The sequence below is a fragment of the Scomber scombrus genome, unplaced genomic scaffold (assembly GCF_963691925.1).
Source record: "Scomber scombrus unplaced genomic scaffold, fScoSco1.1 SCAFFOLD_187, whole genome shotgun sequence".
Classification (NCBI taxonomy): Eukaryota; Metazoa; Chordata; class Actinopteri; order Scombriformes; family Scombridae; genus Scomber; species Scomber scombrus.
The window spans coordinates 37,866-60,000 of NW_026910400.1; the positions used below are offsets into that span (position 1 = coordinate 37,866).

Genomic DNA, 22,135 nt, shown 5'->3' on the forward strand with positions numbered 1-22,135 from the left:
AGAGAGAGAGAGAGAGAGAGAACCTAACCCTCTCTAAGGGTTTATTGACATACCACCTGTTGCCTGTGCAGGAACCCTGACCAAACAGAGGAGGGCAGTATTACCCACCAGCCCCGTTAATCTGATCTGGAAAGTGGGAAAGGGGCAAAGCATGAGACAGCTCTTTGCTTTGATGTTCAACCCACAATTGTTGATTGTGGTTCCTGCCTTGAGCCTGTGATAACCCTAACCCTGATGAGTAATGAGACTAACCCTAACCCTGATGAGTAATGAGACTAACCCTAACCCTGATGAGTAATGAGACTAACCCTAACCCTGATGAGTAATGAGACTCACCCTAACCCTGATGAGTAATGAGGCTAACCCTAACCCTGATGAGTAATGAGGCTAACCCTAACCCTGATGAGTAATGAGACTAACCCTGACCCTGATGAGTAATGAGACTAACCCTAACCCTGATGAGTAATGAGACTAACCCTAACCCTGATGAGTAATGAGACTAACCCTAACCCTGATGAGTAATGAGACTCACCCTAACCCTGATGAGTAATGAGGCTAACCCTAACCCTGATGAGTAATGAGGCTAACCCTAACCCTGATGAGTAATGAGACTAACCCTGACCCTGATGAGTAATGAGGCTAACCCTAACCCTGATGAGTAATGAGGCTAACCCTAACCCTGATGAGTAATGAGGCTAACCCTAACCCTGATGAGTAATGAGACTAACCCTGACCCTGATGAGTAATGAGGCTAACCCTAACCCTGATGAGTAATGAGGCTAACCCTAACCCTGATGAGTAATGAGACTAACCCTGACCCTGATGAGTAATGAGACTAACCCTAACCCTGATGAGTAATGAGGCTAACCCTAACCCTGATGAGTAATGAGGCTAACCCTAACCCTGATGAGTAATGAGGCTAACCCTGACCCTGATGAGTAATGAGACTAACCCTAACCCTGATGAGTAGACTCACCCTAACCCTGATGAGTAATGAGACTAACCCTAACCCTGACCCTGATGAGTAATGAGACTAACCCTAACCCTGATGAGTAATGAGGCTAACCCTAACCCTGATGAGTAATGAGACTCACCCTAACCCTGATGAGTAATGAGGCTCACCCTAACCCTGATGAGTAATGAGGCTAACCCTAACCCTGATGAGTAATGAGGCTAACCCTAACCCTGATGAGTAATGAGGCTAACCCTAACCCTGATGAGTAATGAGACTAACCCTGACCCTGATGAGTAATGAGGCTAACCCTAACCCTGATGAGTAATGAGGCTAACCCTAACCCTGATGAGTAATGAGACTAACCCTAACCCTGACCCTGATGAGTAATGAGACTAACCCTAACCCTGATGAGTAATGAGGCTAACCCTAACCCTGATGAGTAATGAGACTCACCCTAACCCTGATGAGTAATGAGACTAACCCTAACCCTGATGAGTAATGAGGCTAACCCTAACCCTGATGAGTAATGAGACTAACCCTAACCCTGATGAGTAATGAGACTCACCCTAACCCTGATGAGTAATGAGACTCACCCTAACCCTGATGAGTAATGAGGCTAACCCTAACCCTGATGAGTAATGAGGCTCACCCTAACCCTGATGAGTAATGAGGCTAACCCTGACCCTGATGAGTAATGAGACTCACCCTAACCCTGATGAGTAATGAGGCTCACCCTAACCCTGGTGAGTAATGAGGCTAACCCTAACGAGTAATGAGGCTAACCCTAACCCTGGTGAGTAATGAGGCTAACCCTAACCCTGATGAGTAATGAGGGTTGTACTGGTTGCACTGGTTGTACTGGTTGCACTGGATGTACTGGTTGTAATGGTTGTAATGGTTGCACTGGTTGTACTGGTTGCACTGGTTGTAATGGTTGCAATGGTTGTACTGGTTGTAATGGTTGCAATGGTTTTAGTGGTTGTACTGGTTGTACTGGTTGTACTGGTTGCACTGGTTGTACTGGTTGCAATGGTTGTACTGGTTGCACTGGTTGTACTGGTTGTACTGGTTGCACTGGTTGCAATGGTTGCACTGGTTGTAATGGTTGCAATGGTTGCACTGGTTGTACTGGTTGCAATGGTTGCACTGGTTGTAATGGTTGTACTGGTTGTAGTGGTTGAACTGGTTGTACTGGTTGTAGATCACTGATCAATAAATAAATATTAGATACAGAGTGAAAACGCTTCATTCAGTTTATTGATCCACAGTCAACACACACACACACACACACACACACACACACACACACACACACACACACACACACACACACACACACACACACACACACACACACACACACACACACACACACACACACACACACAGCATGGTGACCTCTGACCCCTCCACCGACCAATCACAGAGCAGAGAGTGATGATGCTCTGTGATTGGACGGGAGCAGTCAGCTGACACGTTGGTCCGTCTTCAGAGAGAAATCTTCGTGTTTCTGAAGCTCGAGTTGTCCCTGAAACACAAAGTACTGCGATTAGTACTGCGATTAGTACTACAGAGTACTGCGATTAGTACTACAGAGTACTGCGATTAGTACTACAGAGTACTGCGATTAGTACTGCGATTAGTACTACAGAGTACTGCAATTAGTACTGCGATTAGTACTACAGAGTACTGCAATTAGTACTGCGATTAGTATACTATAGTAGTACAGTAGTAGTAGTACTAGTAGTATACAGTAGTAGTAGTATGCAGTACTAGTAGTATACAGTACTAGTACTAGTAGTATACAGTAGTAGTAGTATACAGTAGTAGTAGTATACAGTAGTAGTACTAGTAGTATACAGTAGTAGTAGTATGCAGTACTAGTAGTATACAGTAGTAGTAGTATACAGTAGTAGTAGTACTAGTGTTTACTACTAGTACTAGTACTACTACTACTGTATACTACTAGTACTAGTACTACTAGTATTAGTACCTGAGGCTGTCGTTGTGCGTCTTGTACTCCATGATCGTGTTCGCTGGCAGGTTCAGAACTCGTCTCAGAGTGTCTCTGATTCTAGACGTCGTCGTCTGATCGCTGGAGGTCCGGTTCCAGATAGACAGGATGTCCTCCTGAGAGAGAGACAGGTGGAGAGAGAGAGAGACAGGTGGAGACAGAGAGAGACAGGTGGAGACAGAGAGAGAGACAGGTGGAGACAGAGAGAGACAGGTGGAGAGAGAGAGAGAGACAGGTGGAGAGAGAGAGAGACAGGTGGAGACAGAGAGAGACAGGTGGAGACAGAGAGAGAGACAGGTGGAGAGAGAGAGAGACAGGTGGAGAGAGAGAGAGAGACAGGTGGAGAGAGAGAGAGACAGGTGGAGAGAGAGAGAGACAGGTGGAGAGAGAGAGAGACAGGTGGAGACAGAGAGAGAGACAGGTGGAGAGAGAGAGACAGGTGGAGACAGAGAGAGAGACAGGTGGAGAGAGAGAGAGACAGGTGGAGAGAGAGAGAGACAGGTGGAGACAGAGAGAGAGACAGGTGGAGAGAGAGAGACAGGTGGAGACAGAGAGAGAGACAGGTGGAGAGAGAGAGAGACAGGTGGAGAGAGAGAGAGAGACAGGTGGAGAGAGAGAGAGACAGGTGGAGACAGAGAGAGACAGGTGGAGACAGAGAGAGAGACAGGTGGAGAGAGAGAGAGACAGGTGGAGAGAGAGAGAGAGACAGGTGGAGAGAGAGAGAGACAGGTGGAGAGAGAGAGAGACAGGTGGAGAGAGAGAGAGACAGGTGGAGACAGAGAGAGAGACAGGTGGAGAGAGAGAGACAGGTGGAGACAGAGAGAGAGACAGGTGGAGAGAGAGAGAGACAGGTGGAGAGAGAGAGAGACAGGTGGAGACAGAGAGAGAGACAGGTGGAGAGAGAGAGACAGGTGGAGACAGAGAGAGAGACAGGTGGAGAGAGAGAGAGACAGGTGGAGAGAGAGAGAGAGACAGGTGGAGAGAGAGAGAGAGACAGGTGGAGACAGAGAGAGACAGGTGGAGAGAGAGAGAGAGACAGGTGGGTTAGAACCACCTGATTATGGTCCTGATTCAGTAATAATGTAGTACTACTACTAGTATATAGTACTAGTATATAGTACTAGTATATAGTACTAGTAGTAGTACTAGTATATAGTACTAGTATATAGTACTAGTAGTAGTACTAGTATATAGTACTAGTATATAGTACTAGTAGTAGTACTAGTATATAGTACTAGTATATAGTACTAGTAGTAGTACTAGTATATAGTACTAGTATATAGTACTAGTAGTAGTACTAGTATATAGTACTAGTAGTAGTACTAGTATATGGTACTAGTAGTAGTACTAGTATATAGTACTAGTAGTAGTACTAGTAGTAGTACTAGTAGTAGTAGTACTATCAGTAGTACCTGGAAGCGGATGGACAGTATTAGTACATAGTACTGCAGTAGTACTAGTATATAGTACTACTAGTAGTACTAGTATATAGTACTAGTATATAGTACTAGTAGTAGTACTAGTATATAGTACTAGTATATAGTACTAGTAGTAGTACTAGTAGTAGTACTAGTATATAGTACTAGTAGTAGTACTAGTATATAGTACTAGTAGTAGTACTAGTATATAGTACTAGTAGTAGTACTAGTATATAGTACTAGTAGTAGTACTAGTATATAGTACTAGTAGTAGTACTAGTATATAGTACTAGTAGTAGTACTAGTATATAGTACTAGTAGTAGTACTAGTATATAGTACTAGTAGTAGTACTAGTATATAGTACTAGTATATAGTACTAGTAGCAGTACTAGTATATAGTACTAGTATATAGTACTAGTAGCAGTACTAGTATATAGTACTAGTACTGCTACTAGTACTAGTATATAGTACTAGTAGTAGTACTAGTATATAGTATTAGTACATAGTACTGCAGTAGTACTAGTATATAGTACTAGTAGTAGTAGTACTATCAGTAGTACCTGGAAGCGGATGGACAGTATTAGTACATAGTACTGCAGAAGTACTAGTATATGGTACTAGTAGCAGTACTAGTAGTAGTACTAGTAGTAGTACTAGTATATAGTACTAGTATATAGTACTAGTAGCAGTACTAGTATATAGTACTAGTATATAGTACTATCAGTAGTACCTGGAAGCGGATGGACAGTATTAGTACATAGTACTGCAGAAGTACTAGTATATGGTACTAGTAGCAGTACTAGTAGTAGTACTAGTAGTAGTACTAGTATATAGTACTAGTATATAGTACTAGTAGTAGTAGTACTATCAGTAGTACCTGGAAGCGGATGGACACCACGGCTCCACAGATCTCTTCTCCCACCATGAACTGCTCTCCCAGCATCGCCAACACGATGTTCTCCCAGAACCGACTCGCCAGACCTTTACGCAGCCGGATGATCCACTTCCCCCCACTGCGGTTTGAATCATCCTGCAGGGGAGAGGGAGACAGGTGAGACAGGTGAGACAGGTGAGACAGGTGAGACAGGTGAGAGGGAGACAGGTGAGAGGGAGACAGGGGAGAGGGAGACAGGTGAGACAAGGGAGAGGGAGACAGGTGAGAGGGAGACAGGTGAGAGGGAGACAGGTGAGACAGGTGAGAGGGAGACAGGTGAGACAGGTGAGACAGGTGAGACAGGTGAGACAGGTGAGACAAGGGAGAGGGAGACAGGTGAGAGGGAGACAGGTGAGAGGGAGACAGGTGAGACAGGTGAGAGGGAGACAGGTGAGAGGGAGACAGGTGAGAGGGAGACAGGTGAGAGGGAGACAGGTGAGACAGGTGAGACAAGGGAGACAGGTGAGACAAGGGAGAGGGAGACAGGTGAGACAAGGGAGAGGGAGACAGGTGAGACAGGTGAGAGGGAGACAGGTGAGACAGGTGAGAAGGAGACAGGTGAGAGGGAGACAGGTGAGAGGGAGACAGGTGGGTCAGGTGAGAGGGAGACAGGTGAGACAGGTGAGAAGGAGACAGGTGTGACAGGTGAGACAGGTGAGAGGGAGACAGGTGAGACAGGTGAGAAGGAGACAGGTGAGAGGGAGACAGGTGAGACAGGTGAGAGGGAGACAGTTGAGAGGGAGACAGTTGAGAGGGAGACAGGTGAGAGGGAGACAGGTGGGACAGGTGAGAGGGAGACAGGTGAGACAGGTGAGACAGGGGAGAGGGAGACAGGTGAGAGGGAGACAGGTGAGAGGGAGACAGGTGAGACAGGTGAGAGGGAGACAGGTGAGAGGGAGACAGGGGAGAGGGAGACAGGTGAGACAAGGGAGAGGGAGACAGGTGAGAGGGAGACAGGTGAGAGGGAGACAGGTGAGACAGGTGAGAGGGAGACAGGTGAGACAGGTGAGACAGGTGAGACAGGTGAGACAGGTGAGACAAGGGAGAGGGAGACAGGTGAGAGGGAGACAGGTGAGAGGGAGACAGGTGAGACAGGTGAGAGGGAGACAGGTGAGAGGGAGACAGGTGAGAGGGAGACAGGTGAGAGGGAGACAGGTGAGACAGGTGAGACAGGTGAGACAAGGGAGACAGGTGAGACAAGGGAGAGGGAGACAGGTGAGACAAGGGAGAGGGAGACAGGTGAGACAGGTGAGAGGGAGACAGGTGAGACAGGTGAGAAGGAGACAGGTGAGAGGGAGACAGGTGAGAGGGAGACAGGTGGGTCAGGTGAGAAGGAGACAGGTGAGACAGGTGAGAAGGAGACAGGTGTGACAGGTGAGACAGGTGAGAGGGAGACAGGTGAGACAGGTGAGAAGGAGACAGGTGAGAGGGAGACAGGTGAGACAGGTGAGAGGGAGACAGTTGAGAGGGAGACAGTTGAGAGGGAGACAGGTGAGAGGGAGACAGGTGGGACAGGTGAGAGGGAGACAGGTGAGACAGGTGAGACAGGGGAGAGGGAGACAGGTGAGAGGGAGACAGGTGAGAGGGAGACAGGTGAGACAGGTGAGAGGGAGACAGGTGAGACAGGTGAGAAGGAGACAGGTGAGAGGGAGACAGGTGAGAGGGAGACAGGTGGGTCAGGTGAGAGGGAGACAGGTGAGACAGGTGAGAAGGAGACAGGTGTGACAGGTGAGACAGGTGAGAGGGAGACAGGTGAGACAGGTGAGAAGGAGACAGGTGAGAGGGAGACAGGTGAGACAGGTGAGAGGGAGACAGTTGAGAGGGAGACAGTTGAGAGGGAGACAGGTGAGAGGGAGACAGGTGGGACAGGTGAGAGGGAGACAGGTGAGACAGGTGAGACAGGGGAGAGGGAGACAGGTGAGAGGGAGACAGGTGAGAGGGAGACAGGTGAGACAGGTGAGAGGGAGACAGGTGAGAGGGAGACAGGTGAGACAGGTGAGAGGGAGACAGGTGAGACAGGTGAGACAGGTGAGAGGGAGACAGGTGAGAGGGAGACAGGTGAGACAGGTGAGAGGGAGACAGGTGAGAGGGAGACAGGTGAGACAGGTGAGAGGGAGACAGGTGAGAGGGAGACAGGTGAGACAGGTGAGAGGGAGACAGGTGAGAGGGAGACAGGTGAGAGGGAGACAGGTGAGACAGGTGAGAGGGAGACAGGTGAGAGGGAGACAGGTGAGACAGGTGAGAGGGAGACAGGTGAGACAGGTGAGAAGGAGACAGGTGAGAGGGAGACAGGTGGGTCAGGTGAGAGGGAGACAGGTGAGACAGGTGAGAAGGATACAGGTGTGACAGGTGAGACAGGTGAGAGGGAGACAGGTGAGACAGGTGAGAAGGAGACAGGTGAGAGGGAGACAGGTGAGACAGGTGAGAGGGAGACAGGTGAGAGGGAGACAGGTGGGACAGGTGGGACAGGTGAGAGGGAGACAGGTGAGACAGGTGAGACAGGTGAGAAGGAGACAGGTGAGACAGGTGAGAGGGAGACAGGTGAGAGGGAGACAGGTGAGACAGGTGAGAGGGAGACAGGTGAGAGGGAGACAGGTGAGAGGGAGACAGGTGAGACAGGTGAGAGGGAGACAGGTGAGAGGGAGACAGGTGGGACAGGTGAGACATGAGAGACAGGTGAGAGGGAGACAGGTGAGACAGTTGAGACAGGTGAGAGGGAGACAGGTGGGACAGGTGAGAGGGAGACAGGTGGGACAGGTGAGAGTGAGACAGGTGAGAGTGAGACAGGTGAGACAGGTGAGAGGGAGACAGGTGAGAGGGAGACAGGTGAGAGGGAGACAGGTGGGACAGGTGAGACAGGTGAGACAGGTGAGAGGGAGACAGGTGAGACAGGTGGGACAGGTGAGACATGAAAGACAGGTGAGAGTGAGACAGGTGAGAGCGAGACATGTGGGACAGGTGTGAGTGAGACAGGTCTTACCTCCCACATGGGTTTGATTCCTTCTTTGAACAGGTGGAAGTCGCTGTGTCCGCTCAGATCACCTGGACGCACCAGGTGACTGTAGAACCTCCAGAACTGTTCCACCTGAACACACACACACACACACACGCACACACACACACACACACGCACACACACACACACACACACACGCACACACACACGCACACGCATGCACACACGCACACGCACACGCACACACACACGCACACACACGCACACACGCGCGCACACACACACACACACACACACACACACACACACACACACACACACACACACACACACACACACACACAGACAGACAGACAGACACACAGAGGATAAATGCAGTATATGTATATAAAGAGTGAGCCAGAGGGGATTGTGGGTAATTATTCGTACCGACGCTACGGTCCCGATCTGTCGGATGTTTTGTTCGTAACTCTGAGAACTGGCCGGACGACTCGGAGTCCTTCTGCTGTACCAGAACGTATAATTATACTGTAGAGGATGTTCACCTGCAGCAGGACACACAGTCTACACACACACACACACACACACACACACACACACACACACACACACACACACACACACACACACTAGTGTTAGTTAAGTTTATTTCCAACATGTTAAAATAGTGAAACAAAACAAAATAGAAATTATAATAAAACACACACACACACACACACACACACACACACTAATATCTGTATACACACACACACACACTAGTATCTGTATACACACACACACACACACACACACACACACACACACTAATATCTGTATACACACACACACACACACTAGTATCTGTATACACACACACACACACACACTAGTATCTGTATACACACACACACACACACACACACACTAGTATCTGTATACAGACACACACACACACACACACACACACTAGTATCTGTATACACACACACACTAGTATCTGTATACAGACACACACACACACACACACACACACACACACTAGTATCTGTATACACACACACACACACACACACTAGTATCTGTATACACACACACAGACACACACAGTTGTGTTGATGACATCATCACCTTGCGGCGGTTGTTATTGGTCCCATCGCTGTTGTCATGGCAACACTGTGACTCTTCCTCTTCCTCCTCGTCTATCACACTGAAACACACACAGGTTAGCTGCTAACATGCTAAAGCTAACACACACAGGTTAGCTGCTAACATGCTAAAGCTAACACAGACAGGTTAGCTGCTAACATGCTAACGGTAACTGTCTGAACAGAAAGGTTCAACATGTTTAATGCTAACAGTTAGCAGCTAGCGGCAGCAGTGTGTATTATGATGCTAACAGTTAGCAGCTAGATGCAGCAGTGTGTATTATGATGCTAACAGTTAGCAGCTAGCGGCAGCAGTGTGTATTATGATGCTAACAGTTAGCAGCTGGCTGCAGCAGTGCGTAATATGATGCTAACAGTTAGCAGCTAGATGCAGCAGTGTGTATTATGATGCTAACAGTTAGCAGCTAGCGGCAGCAGTGTGTAATATGATGCTAACAGTTAGCAGCTAGCTGAGTCTTACCGGTCCAGCTGGTTCATTCCTCCTCTCGGCTGTTTCCTGTTCTACCTTTCCTCTCTCTTCCTCTTCCGCTATTCTTCCTGCTTTCTTCTCTCTCTTCTTCTCTGTTTATTATTCTCTTCTTCTTCTTCTTCTTCTTCTTCTTCTTCTTCTTTCTGTTTATCTTTCAGATCCGCGCTGCGTGAAGCTAACGTTGCTGTCAGTGCGCATGTGCAGGAGCGGCGTACGGCAGCCGGTGAGGGAGTATTTTATTTTGTGTAAAAACTTTATTTAAACATTTAGAGATGAACAATGAAATATTTTGATAATAATAAATGTTATATTATAGAACCTGTTCATGTTCTGTCTGTGTTCTCTACAGGTTCTCTGTAGGTTCTCTACAGGTTCTCTGTAGGTTCTCTGTAGGTTCTCTACAGGTTCTCTGTAGGTTCTCTGCAGGTTCTCTGTAGGTTCTCTGCAGGTTCTCTGTAGGTTCTCTGTAGGTTCTCTGCAGGTTCTCTGTAGGTTCTCTACAGGTTCTCTACAGGTTCTCTGTAGGTTCTCTACAGGTTCTCTACAGGTTCTCTACAGGTTCTCTGTAGGTTCTGTATAGGTTCTCTGTAGGTTCTCTGCAGGTTCTCTACAGGTTCTCTACAGGTTCTCTACAGGTTCTCTACAGGTTCTCTGTAGGTTCTCTACAGGTTCTCTGTAGGTTCTCTGCAGGTTCTCTGTAGGTTCTCTACAGGTTCTCTACAGGTTCTCTGTAGGTTCTCTATAGGTTCTCTGTAGGTTCTCTGCAGGTTCTCTACAGGTTCTCTACAGGTTCTCTGTAGGTTCTCTACAGGTTCTCTACAGGTTCTCTACAGGTTCTCTGTAGGTTCTCTGTAGGTTCTCTGCAGGTTCTCTACAGGTTCTCTGCAGGTTCTCTACAGGTTCTCTGTAGGTTCTCTGCAGGTTCTCTGCAGGTTCTCTACAGGTTCTCTACAGGTTCTCTGTAGGTTCTCTGCAGGTTCTCTACAGGTTCTCTGCAGGTTCTCTACAGGTTCTCTGTAGATTCTCTACAGGTTCTCTACAGGTTCTCTATAGGTTCTCTACAGGTTCTCTGTAGATTCTCTACAGGTTCTCTGCAGGTTCTCTGTAGGTTCTCTACAGGTTCTCTACAGGTTCTCTGTAGGTTCTCTACAGGTTCTCTGTAGATTCTCTACAGGTTCTCTACAGGTTCTCTACAGGTTCTCTGCAGGTTCTCTACAGGTTCTCTACAGGTTCTCTACAGGTTATCTGTAGGTTCTCTGCAGGTTCTCTGTAGGTTCTCTACAGGTTCTCTACAGGTTCTCTACAGGTTATCTGTAGGTTCTCTGCAGGTTCTCTGTAGATTCTCTACAGGTTCTCTACAGGTTCTCTGTAGGTTCTCTGCAGGTTCTCTGTAGGTTCTCTGTAGGTTCTCTGCAGGTTCTCTGTAGGTTCTCTGTAGGTTCTCTGTAGGTTCTCTGCAGGTTCTCTACAGGTTCTCTACAGGTTCTCTGCAGGTTCTCTACAGGTTCTCTACAGGTTCTCTGTAGGTTCTCTACAGGTTCTCTACAGGTTCTCTGTAGATTCTCTACAGGTTCTCTACAGGTTCTCTATAGGTTCTCTACAGGTTCTCTGTAGATTCTCTACAGGTTCTCTGTAGGTTCTCTACAGGTTCTCTACAGGTTCTCTGTAGGTTCTCTACAGGTTCTCTGTAGATTCTCTACAGGTTCTCTATAGGTTCTCTACAGGTTCTCTACAGGTTCTCTGCAGGTTCTCTACAGGTTCTCTACAGGTTCTCTACAGGTTATCTGTAGGTTCTCTGCAGGTTCTCTGTAGGTTCTCTACAGGTTCTCTACAGGTTCTCTACAGGTTATCTGTAGTTTCTCTGCAGGTTCTCTGTAGATTCTCTACAGGTTCTCTACAGGTTCTCTGTAGGTTCTCTGCAGGTTCTCTGTAGGTTCTCTGTAGGTTCTCTGCAGGTTCTCTGTAGGTTCTCTACAGGTTCTCTGTAGGTTCTCTGTAGGTTCTCTGTAGGTTCTCTGTAGGTTCTCTGCAGGTTCTCTTATACACATACAGAAAGCTTTATTAATCCCTGAAGGGTAATTGTCCACCATAAAGACATTAAATACAAAGCGGGGTTCAATCTGTTACAGTTAGTCAGCAGACAGTAGAATAAATAATAATGATGAGACAATAAAATAATAAAGCCGCCCAGAATAAAGTCAATACCTGCTTATTAGAAAGAAAAAATAAGAATAATAAATAAGTGAATAAATGGATGACTGAAGCCGTTGAGCTGAGAACAGATCATTTCCTTAACTCAGTATTTATTTATTTAGCAGCGTAATAAATTATCTTTCTGGGAGGAAACAAATTCGTCGTTGGAGATAAATTTGTTTCCTCCCAGAAAGATAATTTATTCATCTCCAACAAATTCACAACAATGTGATCGTGTTTCATCACTTTCTGCTGTTCAAGGCGATAATATTATTTAAACACTTCCTGTCCAGATTATTGAACCAATAAAAGAAAAAGTAAGAAGACTCAATATCAGACGGGGAGTTCTGGTCCTCTGAAATGAGGCCAACCAGGAAGTAACTTAAACTGCATTCTATCAAAAGGCCACCAGGGGGCGACCGTTTTGGTGTCAAAAGGACTTCCGTCTCTATACAAGTCAATGGAGAATTCACCAACTTCTCACTTGATTTCTAACCTCAGTAAACGTTTTCAAAATGTGTTTATGGTCTCAATCGCTAGTTTAAAGCCTTCTTCAATGCAGTATGATGTTCATTTGGGACATTTTGGCCTCCCTGATTTTATATGTGACGATAAAGCAGGGTATGCATTAGGGCGTGGCTACGTGGTGATTGACAGGTTGATTGGTTCACAGGTTCAGGGTTAGCATCAGCAGGTTAGCATCAGCAGGTTAGCATCAGCAGGTTAGCATCAGCAGGTTAGCATCAGCAGGTTAGCATCAGCAGGTTAGCATCAGCAGGTTGCCGGGGGAGACGGTGGTAGATGGGTTAGTCCAGTTCTAAATCCCCCATGATGCAACAGTCAGTTCTATCTAAGAGCCAAATTGCACATTCTTTTCCTAGGATGGTGAAGCCATGACCACATTGATCGGTGTTATTGATCGGTGTTATTGATCGTTGTTATTGATCGGTGATATTGATCGGTGTTATTGATCAGTGTTATTGATCGATGATATTGATCGGTGTTATTGATCGGTGATATTGATCAGTGTTATTGATCGATGATATTGATCGATGATATTGATCGGTGTTATTGATCGATGATATTGATCAGTGTTATTGATCGATGATATTGATCGATGATATTGATCGGTGTTATTGATCGATGATATTGATCGATGATATTGATCGATGATATTGATCGATGATATTGATCGGTGTTATTGATCGATGATATTGATCAGTGTTATTGATCGATGATATTGATCGATGATATTGATCGATGATATTGATCGATGATATTGATCGATGATATTGATCGGTGTTATTGATCGATGATATTGATCAGTGTTATTGATCGATGATATTGATCGATGATATTGATCGGTGTTATTGATCGGTGTTATTGATCAGTGTTATTGATCGGTGATATTGATCAGTGTTATTGATCGGTGTTATTGATCAGTGTTATTGATCGATGATATTGATCAGTGTTATTGATCGGTGATATTGATCAGTGTTATTGATCGGTGTTATTGATCAGTGTTATTGATCGATGATATTGATGTGACCAATGAAACAAAGACGAGATTTTTTCCTTTCGTATTTTTTTATTAGTTTTTAAACACGAGGACATTTTCAGGCAGGAGAAATCAACCAATCACAGACAAGCATACAACATAATACAGCAGGACCGCCTGATTGGCTGGTGAGGTGTCCGGCTTTAAGGAAGACGATTTGTGGAGAGCAGTGCGGGTGGGGGGGGAGTGCGTGTGTCACATGGACTGGTTGGTTGTCATGGTAACTTGTTCACTAATTACTCTTCTAATTAACTATCAACGCTCAGTTCTGATTGGCTGTGATCTAGCTGTTGCCATGGCAACATGGACTGATGGAAGGTGACGCAGCCAATCAGAACCAGCCGTACATGATCTGCCAATCAGAAACACGTTTATTAAATATTAATTATTATTTCATGTAAAAAACAAAAAAAGGGTAATAAATAATAAATAAATACATAAACAAACACATTAACCAGCTGATTGACGATATTGATCATTAACTTCTCAGCTGTGGGATCAATACTCTGATACGTGCTGATCGACTATTGATAAAATCCTCCATCCTCATTGGCAGTGACATCACAGCATATGTGCATGCTGATAGGTCGGTTAGAGGGTTAAAGCTGCGAGAGGATGATATCACAGAAAATACAAGGAAAACAAGTCAGTGAACGCATCACAGGTTGTAAAATAACTGACTGCCAGTGAACGCATCACAGGTTGTAAAATAACTGACTGCCAGTGAACGCATCACAGGTTGTAAAATAACTCAGACTGCCAGTGAACGCATCACAGGTTGTAAAATAACTGACTGCCAGTGAACGCATCACAGGTTGTAAAATAACTCAGACTGTCAGTGAACGCATCACAGGTTGTAAAATAACTGACTGCCAGTGAACGCATCACAGGTTGTAAAATAACTGACTGCCAGTGAACGCATTACAGGTTTATAAATTAACACAAACTAAAAAAATGTCACAATGAAGAAAAAATGTAAAACATAAAAACATAAAAACATGTTTCAGGACAGGAAATTTTAAACATCCACGTTAACGCAGCTTTAACATGTGTGTGTGTGTGTGTGTGTCTCTGTGTGTGTGTCTCTGTGTGTGTATATATGTGTGTATCTCTGTGTATATGTGTCTATTTGGAGTTGACCCTCAGCTTGAAGGAAACCCTCCCAGCGAACTTGTCCCTCTCGCTGCCCACGCTCAGCGTGTTGGAGTTGATCTTACACTCCACGTTCACGTCCGTGTTCAGCGACACGTTCAGGAACTTTACGGCGACCAGCGGCTGTGTGTAGTTCACCTGAGGACACACACAGGAATGTTACCACACACAGGAAGTGTTACCACACACAGGAAGTGTTACCACAGACACCCGACCCTGTGTGTGCTCAGTAAGGGTCATTGAGTCTCACCTGAGCTTTCTTTCCGTAGTACGGATAATACATCAGGTTGAAGCTTCCATTGGGAGGAAAGTACGCCAGAGCCCCGATCTTATCTGAGTCCTCGTACTACACACACACACACACACACACACACAAACATACGTACACACACACACGTACACACACACACGTACACACACGTACACACACAAACATACGTACACACACACACACACACACACACATAATTTCAATGATGTCATAACTATCTGATCAATTTACATATACAGCAACCTTACACAGAGAGTGCTCTAACCATCAGGAGAACGTGTGGAGAACGTAGGGAACATCATCTGGAGACCATTTGCAGAACACGTGGAGAACGTGGAGAACGTGTGGAGAACGTGTGGGGAACGTGTGGAGAACATGTGGAGAACGTGTGGAGAACGTGTGGAGAACGTGTGGAGAACATGTGGAGAACGTGTGGAGAACATGTGGAGAATGTGTGGGGAACGTGTGGAGAACATGTGGAGAACATGTGGAGAACATGTGGAGAACATGTGGAGAACGTGTGGAGAACGTGTGGAGAACGCGTGGAGAACGTGTGGAGAACATGTGGAGAACATGTGGAGAACATGTGGAGAACGTGTGGAGAACGTGTGGAGAATGTGTGGGGAACGTGTGGAGAACATGTGGAGAACATGTGGAGAACATGTGGAGAACATGTGGAGAACGTGTGGAGAACACGTGGAGAACGTGTGGAGAACGTGTGGAGAACGTGTGGAGAACATGTGGAGAACATGTGGAGAACACGTGGAGAACATGTGGAGAACGTGTGGAGAACACGTGGAAAACACGTGGAGAACACGTGGAGAACATGTGGAGAACATGTGGAGAACGTGTGGGGAACATGTGGAGAACATGTGGAGAACGTGTGGAGAATGTGTGGAGAACATATGGAGAACACGTGGAGAACACGTGGAGAACATGTGGAGAACACGTGGAGAACATGTGGAGAACATGTGGAGAACACGTGGAGAACATGTGGAGAACATGTGGAGAACATGTGGAGAACACGTGGAGAACACGTGGAGAACATGTGGAGAACACGTGGAGAACATGTGGAGAACATGTGGAGAACATGTGGAGAACATGTGGAGAACACGTGGAGAACATGTGGAGAACGTGTGGAGAACGTGTGGAGAACGTGTGGAGAACATGTGGAGAACATGTGGAGAACATGTGGAGAATGTGTGGGGAACGTGTGGAGAACATGTGGAGAACATGTGGAGAACATGTGGAGAACATGTGGAGAACGTGTGGAGAACACGTGGAGAACACGTGGAGAACGTGTGGAGAACGTGTGGAGAACGTGTGGAGAACGTGTGGAGAACATGTGGAGAACATGTGGAGAACACGTGGAGAACATGTGGAGAACATGTGGAGAACACGTGGAGAACATGTGGAGAACGTGTGGAGAATGTGTGGGGAACGTATGGAGAACGTGTGGAGAACATGTGGAGAACGTGTGGAGAACGTGTGGAGAACATGTGGAGAACATGTGGAGAACATGTGGAGAACATGTGGAGAACGTGTGGAGAACGTGTGGAGAACGTGTGGAGAACATGTGGAGAACATGTGGAGAACGTGTGGAGAACATGTGGAGAACATGTGGAGAACATGTGGAGAACATGTGGAGAACATGTGGAGAATGTGTGGGGAACGTATGGAGAACGTGTGGAGAACATGTGGAGAACGTGTGGAGAACATGTGGAGAACATGTGGAGAACATGTGCTCTTTGCTACACTCTACCTGTTTTTCTCTGTTAAGGGTTCTTAAGTTCTACTGATCTTACCCAGTCATCTTTCCCCACTCTGTACCTCTGAGGACGATAAGATGGAGACAGGTCATGAAGACAGACAGACAGGTGTGCAGACAGACAGGTGTGCAGACAGACAGGTGTGCAGACAGACAGGTGTGCAGACAGACAGGCAGACAGACCTTCGCTCCACAGCTGACAAACGGAGACTGAGCGTCTTTCCCCGGCAACATGCCGATGACCTGGAGACAAACAGGAAGTGACACGTCAACACAGTACTTATAGTATAGTAGTAGTAGTAGTACTGTAGTACTATAGTAGTAGTAGTAGTAGTAGTACTGTAGTAGTACTATAGTAGTAGTAGTAGTAGTACTATAGTAGTAGTAGTAGTAGTACTATAGTAGTAGTACTGTAGTAGTACTATAGTAGTAGTAGTAGTAGTACTATAGTAGTAGTAGTAGTAGTACTATAGTAGTAGTACTGTAGTAGTACTATAGTAGTAGTAGTAGTAGTACTATAGTAGTAGTACTGTAGTAGTACTATAGTAGTAGTACTATAGTAGTAGTAGTAGTAGTACTATAGTAGTAGTAGTAGTAGTAGTACTATAGTAGTAGTAGTAGTACTGGTACTGTAGTAGTACTATAGTAGTAGTACTGTAGTAGTACTATAGTAGTAGTACTATAGTAGTAGTACTGTAGTAGTAGTACTGTAGTAGTACTATAGTAGTAGTACTGTAGTAGTACTATAGTAGTAGTACTGTAGTACCCGGTTGAGCTTGATGAGCACGCAGGGTTGGCCGCTGCTGTAACCATAGAAACGATCCAACATCCCAGAACAATCCTCCAGCATGGTCCGATTAAACTGACAGGAACGCTTCGGATTGTTCCTCACCTGCAGAGAGACAGACAGGCAGAGAGTGAGACAGGCAGGCTGAGAGTGAGACAGACAGGCAGAGGTTGAGACAGGCAGGCAGAGAGTGGGACAGACAGGTAGAGAGTGAGACAGGCAGGCAGAGAGTGAGACAGGCAGGCTGAGGTTGAGACAGACAGGTAGAGAGTGAGAAAGGCAGGCAGAGGTTGAGACAGACAGGTAGAGAGTGAGAAAGGCAGGCAGAGAGTGAGACAGGCAGGCAGAGAGTGAGACAGACAGGTAGAGAGTGAGACAGGCAGGCAGAGAGTGAGACAGGCAGGCTGAGAGTGAGACAGACAGGCAGAGGTTGAGACAGGCAGGCAGAGAGTGGGACAGACAGGTAGAGAGTGAGACAGACAGGCAGAGAGTGAGACAGGCAGGCTGAGGTTGAGACAGACAGGTAGAGAGTGAGAAAGGCAGGCAGAGGTTGGGACAGGCAGGCAGAGAGTGAGACAGACAGGTAGAGAGTGAGACAGGCAGGCAGAGAGTGAGACAGGCAGGCTGAGAGTGAGACAGGCAGGCAGAGAGTGAGACAGGCAGGCAGAGGTTGAGACAGACAGGTAGAGAGTGAGAAAGGCAGGCAGAGGTTGAGACAGACAGGTAGAGAGTGAGAAAGGCAGGCAGAGAGTGAGACAGGCAGGCAGAGAGTGAGACAGACAGGTAGAGAGTGAGACAGGCAGGCAGAGAGTGAGACAGGCAGGCTGAGAGTGAGACAGACAGGCAGAGGTTGAGACAGGCAGGCAGAGAGTGGGACAGACAGGTAGAGAGTGAGACAGACAGGCAGAGAGTGAGACAGGCAGGCTGAGGTTGAGACAGACAGGTAGAGAGTGAGAAAGGCAGGCAGAGGTTGGGACAGGCAGGCAGAGAGTGAGACAGACAGGTAGAGAGTGAGACAGGCAGGCAGAGAGTGAGACAGGCAGGCTGAGAGTGAGACAGGCAGGCAGAGAGTGAGACAGGCAGGCAAAGAGTGAGACAGGTAGAGAGTGAGACAGACAGGTAGAGAGTGAGACAAGCAGGCAGAGAGTGAGACAGGCAGGCAGAGTGAGACAGATAGAGAGTGAGACAGACAGGTAGAGAGTGAGACAGACAGGTAGAGAGTGAGACAGGCAGGCAGAGAGTGAGACAGGTAGAGAGTGAGACAGACAGGTAGAGAGTGAGACAGGCAGGCAGAGAGTGAGACAGACAGGTAGAGAAACAGGTAGAGAGTGAGACAGACAGGCAGAGAGTGAGACAGTTCGAGAGTGAGACAGGTAAAGAATGAGACAGACAGGTAGAGAGTGGAACAGTTAGAAAGTGAGACAGGCAGGTAGAGAGTGAGACAGACAGGCAGAGAGTGAAACAGTTAGAGAGTGAGACAGGCAGGTAGAGAGTGAGACAGACAGGTAGAGAGTGAAACAGACAGGTAGAGAGTGAGACAGACAGGCAGAGAGTGAGACAGACAGGCTGAGAGTGAGACAGATAGAGAGTGAGACAGACATGTAGAGAGACAGGTAGAGAGTGAGACAGACAGGCTGAGAGTGAGACAGATAGAGAGTGAGACAGACATGTAGAGAGAAAGGTAGAGAGTGAGACAGACAGGCAGATAGTGAGACAGGTAGAGAGTGAGACAGACAGGTAGACAGTAAGACACGCAGGCAGAGAGTGAGACAGGTAGAGAGTGAGACAGACAGGTAGAGAGTGAGACAGAAAGGCAGAGAGTGAGACAGGTAGAGAGTGAGACAGGCAGGCAGAGAGTGAGACAGGTAGCGAGTGAGACAGAAAGGTAGAGAGTGAAACTGTTAGAGAGTGAGACAGGCAGGTAGAGAGTGAGACAGACAGGTAGAGAGTGAAACAGTTAGAGAGTGAGACAGGCAGGTAGAGAGTGAGACAGACAGGTAGAGAGTGAAACAGTTAGAGAGTGAGACAGGCAGGTAGAGAGTGAGACAGACAGGTAGAGAGTGAAACAGTTAGAGAGTGAGACAGGCAGGTAGAGAGTGAGACAGACAGGTAGAGAGTGAAACAGGTAGAGAATGAGACAGACAGGCAGAGAGTGAGACAGGCAGGCAGAGAGTGAGACAGACAGGCAGAGAGTGAGACAGACAGGTAGAGAGACAGGTAGAGAGTGAGACAGACAGGTAGAGAGTGAAACAGTTAGAGAGTGAGACAGACAGGTAGAAAGTGAGACAGGTAGAAAGTGAGACAGGTGTACCTCTCCACTGTCCTCTTGAATGAAGTATTGATCTGGAGGACAGTTATCGTTGGTCTGAACCTGATAGCTGTCATTGTACGCTGCAGACAGAGAGACAGACAGGCAGGCAGAGAGACAGACAGGCAGGCAGAGAGTGAGACAGATAGGCAGAGAGACAGACAGGCAGGCATAGAGTGAGACAGACAGGCAGAGAGACAGACAGGCAGGCAGAGAGTGAGACAGACAGGCAGAGAGACAGACAGGCAGAGAGTGAGACCGACAGGCAGAGAGACAGACAGGCAGGCAGAGAGAGACAGACAGGCAGTCAGGCAGGCAGGCAGAGAGACAGACAGGCAGGCAGAGAGACAGACAGGCAGTCAGGCAGGCAGGCAGAGAGACAGACAGGCAGTTATTTTTTTTAATCTGGTGACAAACAAACAAAATTTAAATAAAATAAAATGTTATCTAAACAATTACAAAGGAAACAAGACTATTAAATGTGATGATTTAATATAAATATATAAAATCTCAATTAATCAATTAATCAATTCATTGAAACACTTCTTACGAGACAGGAAGGTGTTCAGATTCTGGACGAGGCCGTCCCAACTTTCCGTCTCTGACACCGAGAAACTGATTTCCAGCTGATCGCCTTTTGGGCGAATCATCATCCCTGAAATATAAGACAGCTCGTTAACCAATCACTGTCCCTGAAACACAAAGACAGCTCGTTAACCAACCACTGTCCCTGAAACACAAAGACACAGCTCGTTAACCAATCACTGTCCCTGAAACACAAAGACACAGCTCGTTAACCAATCACTGTCCCTGAAACACAAAGACACAGCTCGTTAACCAATCACTGTCCCTGAAACACAAAGACACAGCTCGTTAACCAATCACTGTCCCTGAAACACAAAGACACAGCTCGTTAACCAATCACTGTCCCTGAAACATAAACACAGCTCGTTAACCAATCACTGTCCCTGAAACACAAAGACAGCTCGTTAACCAATCACTGTCCCTGAAACACATAAACACAGCTCGTTAACCAATCACTGTCCCTGAAACACAAAGACAGCTCGTTAACCAATCACTGTCCCTGAAACATAAAGACAGCTCGTTAACCAATCACTGTCCCTGAAACACAAAGACAGCTCGTTAACCAATCACTGTCCCTGAAACATAAAGACAGCTCGTTAACCAATCACTGTCCCTGAAACATAAAGACAGCTCGTTAACCAATCACTGTCCCTGAAACACAAAGACACAGCTCGTTAACCAATCACTGTCCCTGAAACATAAAGACAGCTCGTTAACCAATCACTGTCCCTGAAACACAAAGACAGCTCGTTAACCAACCACTGTCCCTGAAACATAAAGACAGCTCGTTAACCAACCACTGTCCCTGAAACATAAACACAGCTCGTTAACCAATCACTGTCCCTGAAACACATAAACACAGCTCGTTAACCAATCACTGTCCCTGAAACACAAAGACAGCTCGTTAACCAATCACTGTCCCTGAAACATAAAGACACAGCTCGTTAACCAATCACTGTCCCTGAAACACAAAGACAGCTCGTTAACCAATCACTGTCCCTGAAACATAAAGACACAGCTCGTTAACCAATCACTGTCCCTGAAACACAAAGACAGCTCGTTAACCAATCACTGTCCCTGAAACACAAAGACACAGTTCGTTAACCAATCACTGTCCCTGAAACACAAAGACAGCTCGTTAACCAACCACTGTCCCTGAAACATAAAGACACAGCTCGTTAACCAATCACTGTCCCTGAAACACAAAGACAGTTCGTTAACCAATCACTGTCCCTGAAACATAAACACAGCTCGTTAACCAATCACTGTCCCTGAAACACAAAGACAGCTCGTTAACCAATCACTGTCCCTGAAACATAAACACAGCTCGTTAACCAATCACTGTCCCTGAATCACAAAGACAGCTCGTTAACCAATCACTGTCCCTGAAACACAAAGACAGCTCGTTAACCAATCACTGTCCCTGAAACATAAAGACAGCTCGTTAACCAATCACTGTCCCTGAAACATAAAGACACAGCTCGTTAACCAATCACTGTCCCTGAATCACAAAGACAGCTCGTTATCCAATCACTGTCCCTGAAACACATAAACACAGCTCGTTAACCAATCACTGTCCCTGAAACACAAAGACAGCTCGTTAACCAATCACTGTCCC

The 22,135-nt window shown here is 46.5% G+C and overlaps 2 protein-coding genes across 2 annotated transcripts in view; both read right to left on the reverse strand.

The window, feature by feature from the left end:
• Positions 1 to 2,210: 2,210 nt before the first annotated feature.
• On the reverse strand, positions 2,211 to 10,093 carry eif4e2rs1 (eukaryotic translation initiation factor 4E family member 2 related sequence 1). The gene is made up of 7 exons (XM_062415124.1): positions 9,887 to 10,093; positions 9,389 to 9,467; positions 8,708 to 8,842; positions 8,303 to 8,407; positions 5,266 to 5,418; positions 2,949 to 3,085; positions 2,211 to 2,483 (listed from the first exon to the last, which is right to left on the reverse strand). Exons 1-7 carry the CDS (start codon positions 9,901 to 9,903, stop codon positions 2,444 to 2,446), a joined length of 666 nt encoding a protein of 221 aa, XP_062271108.1. The 5' UTR covers positions 9,904 to 10,093; the 3' UTR covers positions 2,211 to 2,443.
• Positions 10,094 to 14,771: 4,678 nt separating this feature from the next.
• LOC133976982 (sodium/potassium-transporting ATPase subunit beta-2-like) overlaps positions 14,772 to 22,135 on the reverse strand; it is an 18,254-nt gene continuing 10,890 nt past the window's right edge. The window contains exons 3-9 of the mRNA XM_062415123.1: positions 20,483 to 20,587; positions 19,936 to 20,015; positions 17,604 to 17,729; positions 17,021 to 17,080; positions 16,875 to 16,901; positions 15,049 to 15,144; positions 14,772 to 14,936 (exon numbers count right to left, since the gene is read on the reverse strand). Of these exons, the coding sequence (XP_062271107.1) occupies positions 14,772 to 14,936; positions 15,049 to 15,144; positions 16,875 to 16,901; positions 17,021 to 17,080; positions 17,604 to 17,729; positions 19,936 to 20,015; positions 20,483 to 20,587 (659 nt within the window). The remainder of the gene's footprint in view (positions 14,937 to 15,048; positions 15,145 to 16,874; positions 16,902 to 17,020; positions 17,081 to 17,603; positions 17,730 to 19,935; positions 20,016 to 20,482; positions 20,588 to 22,135) is intronic.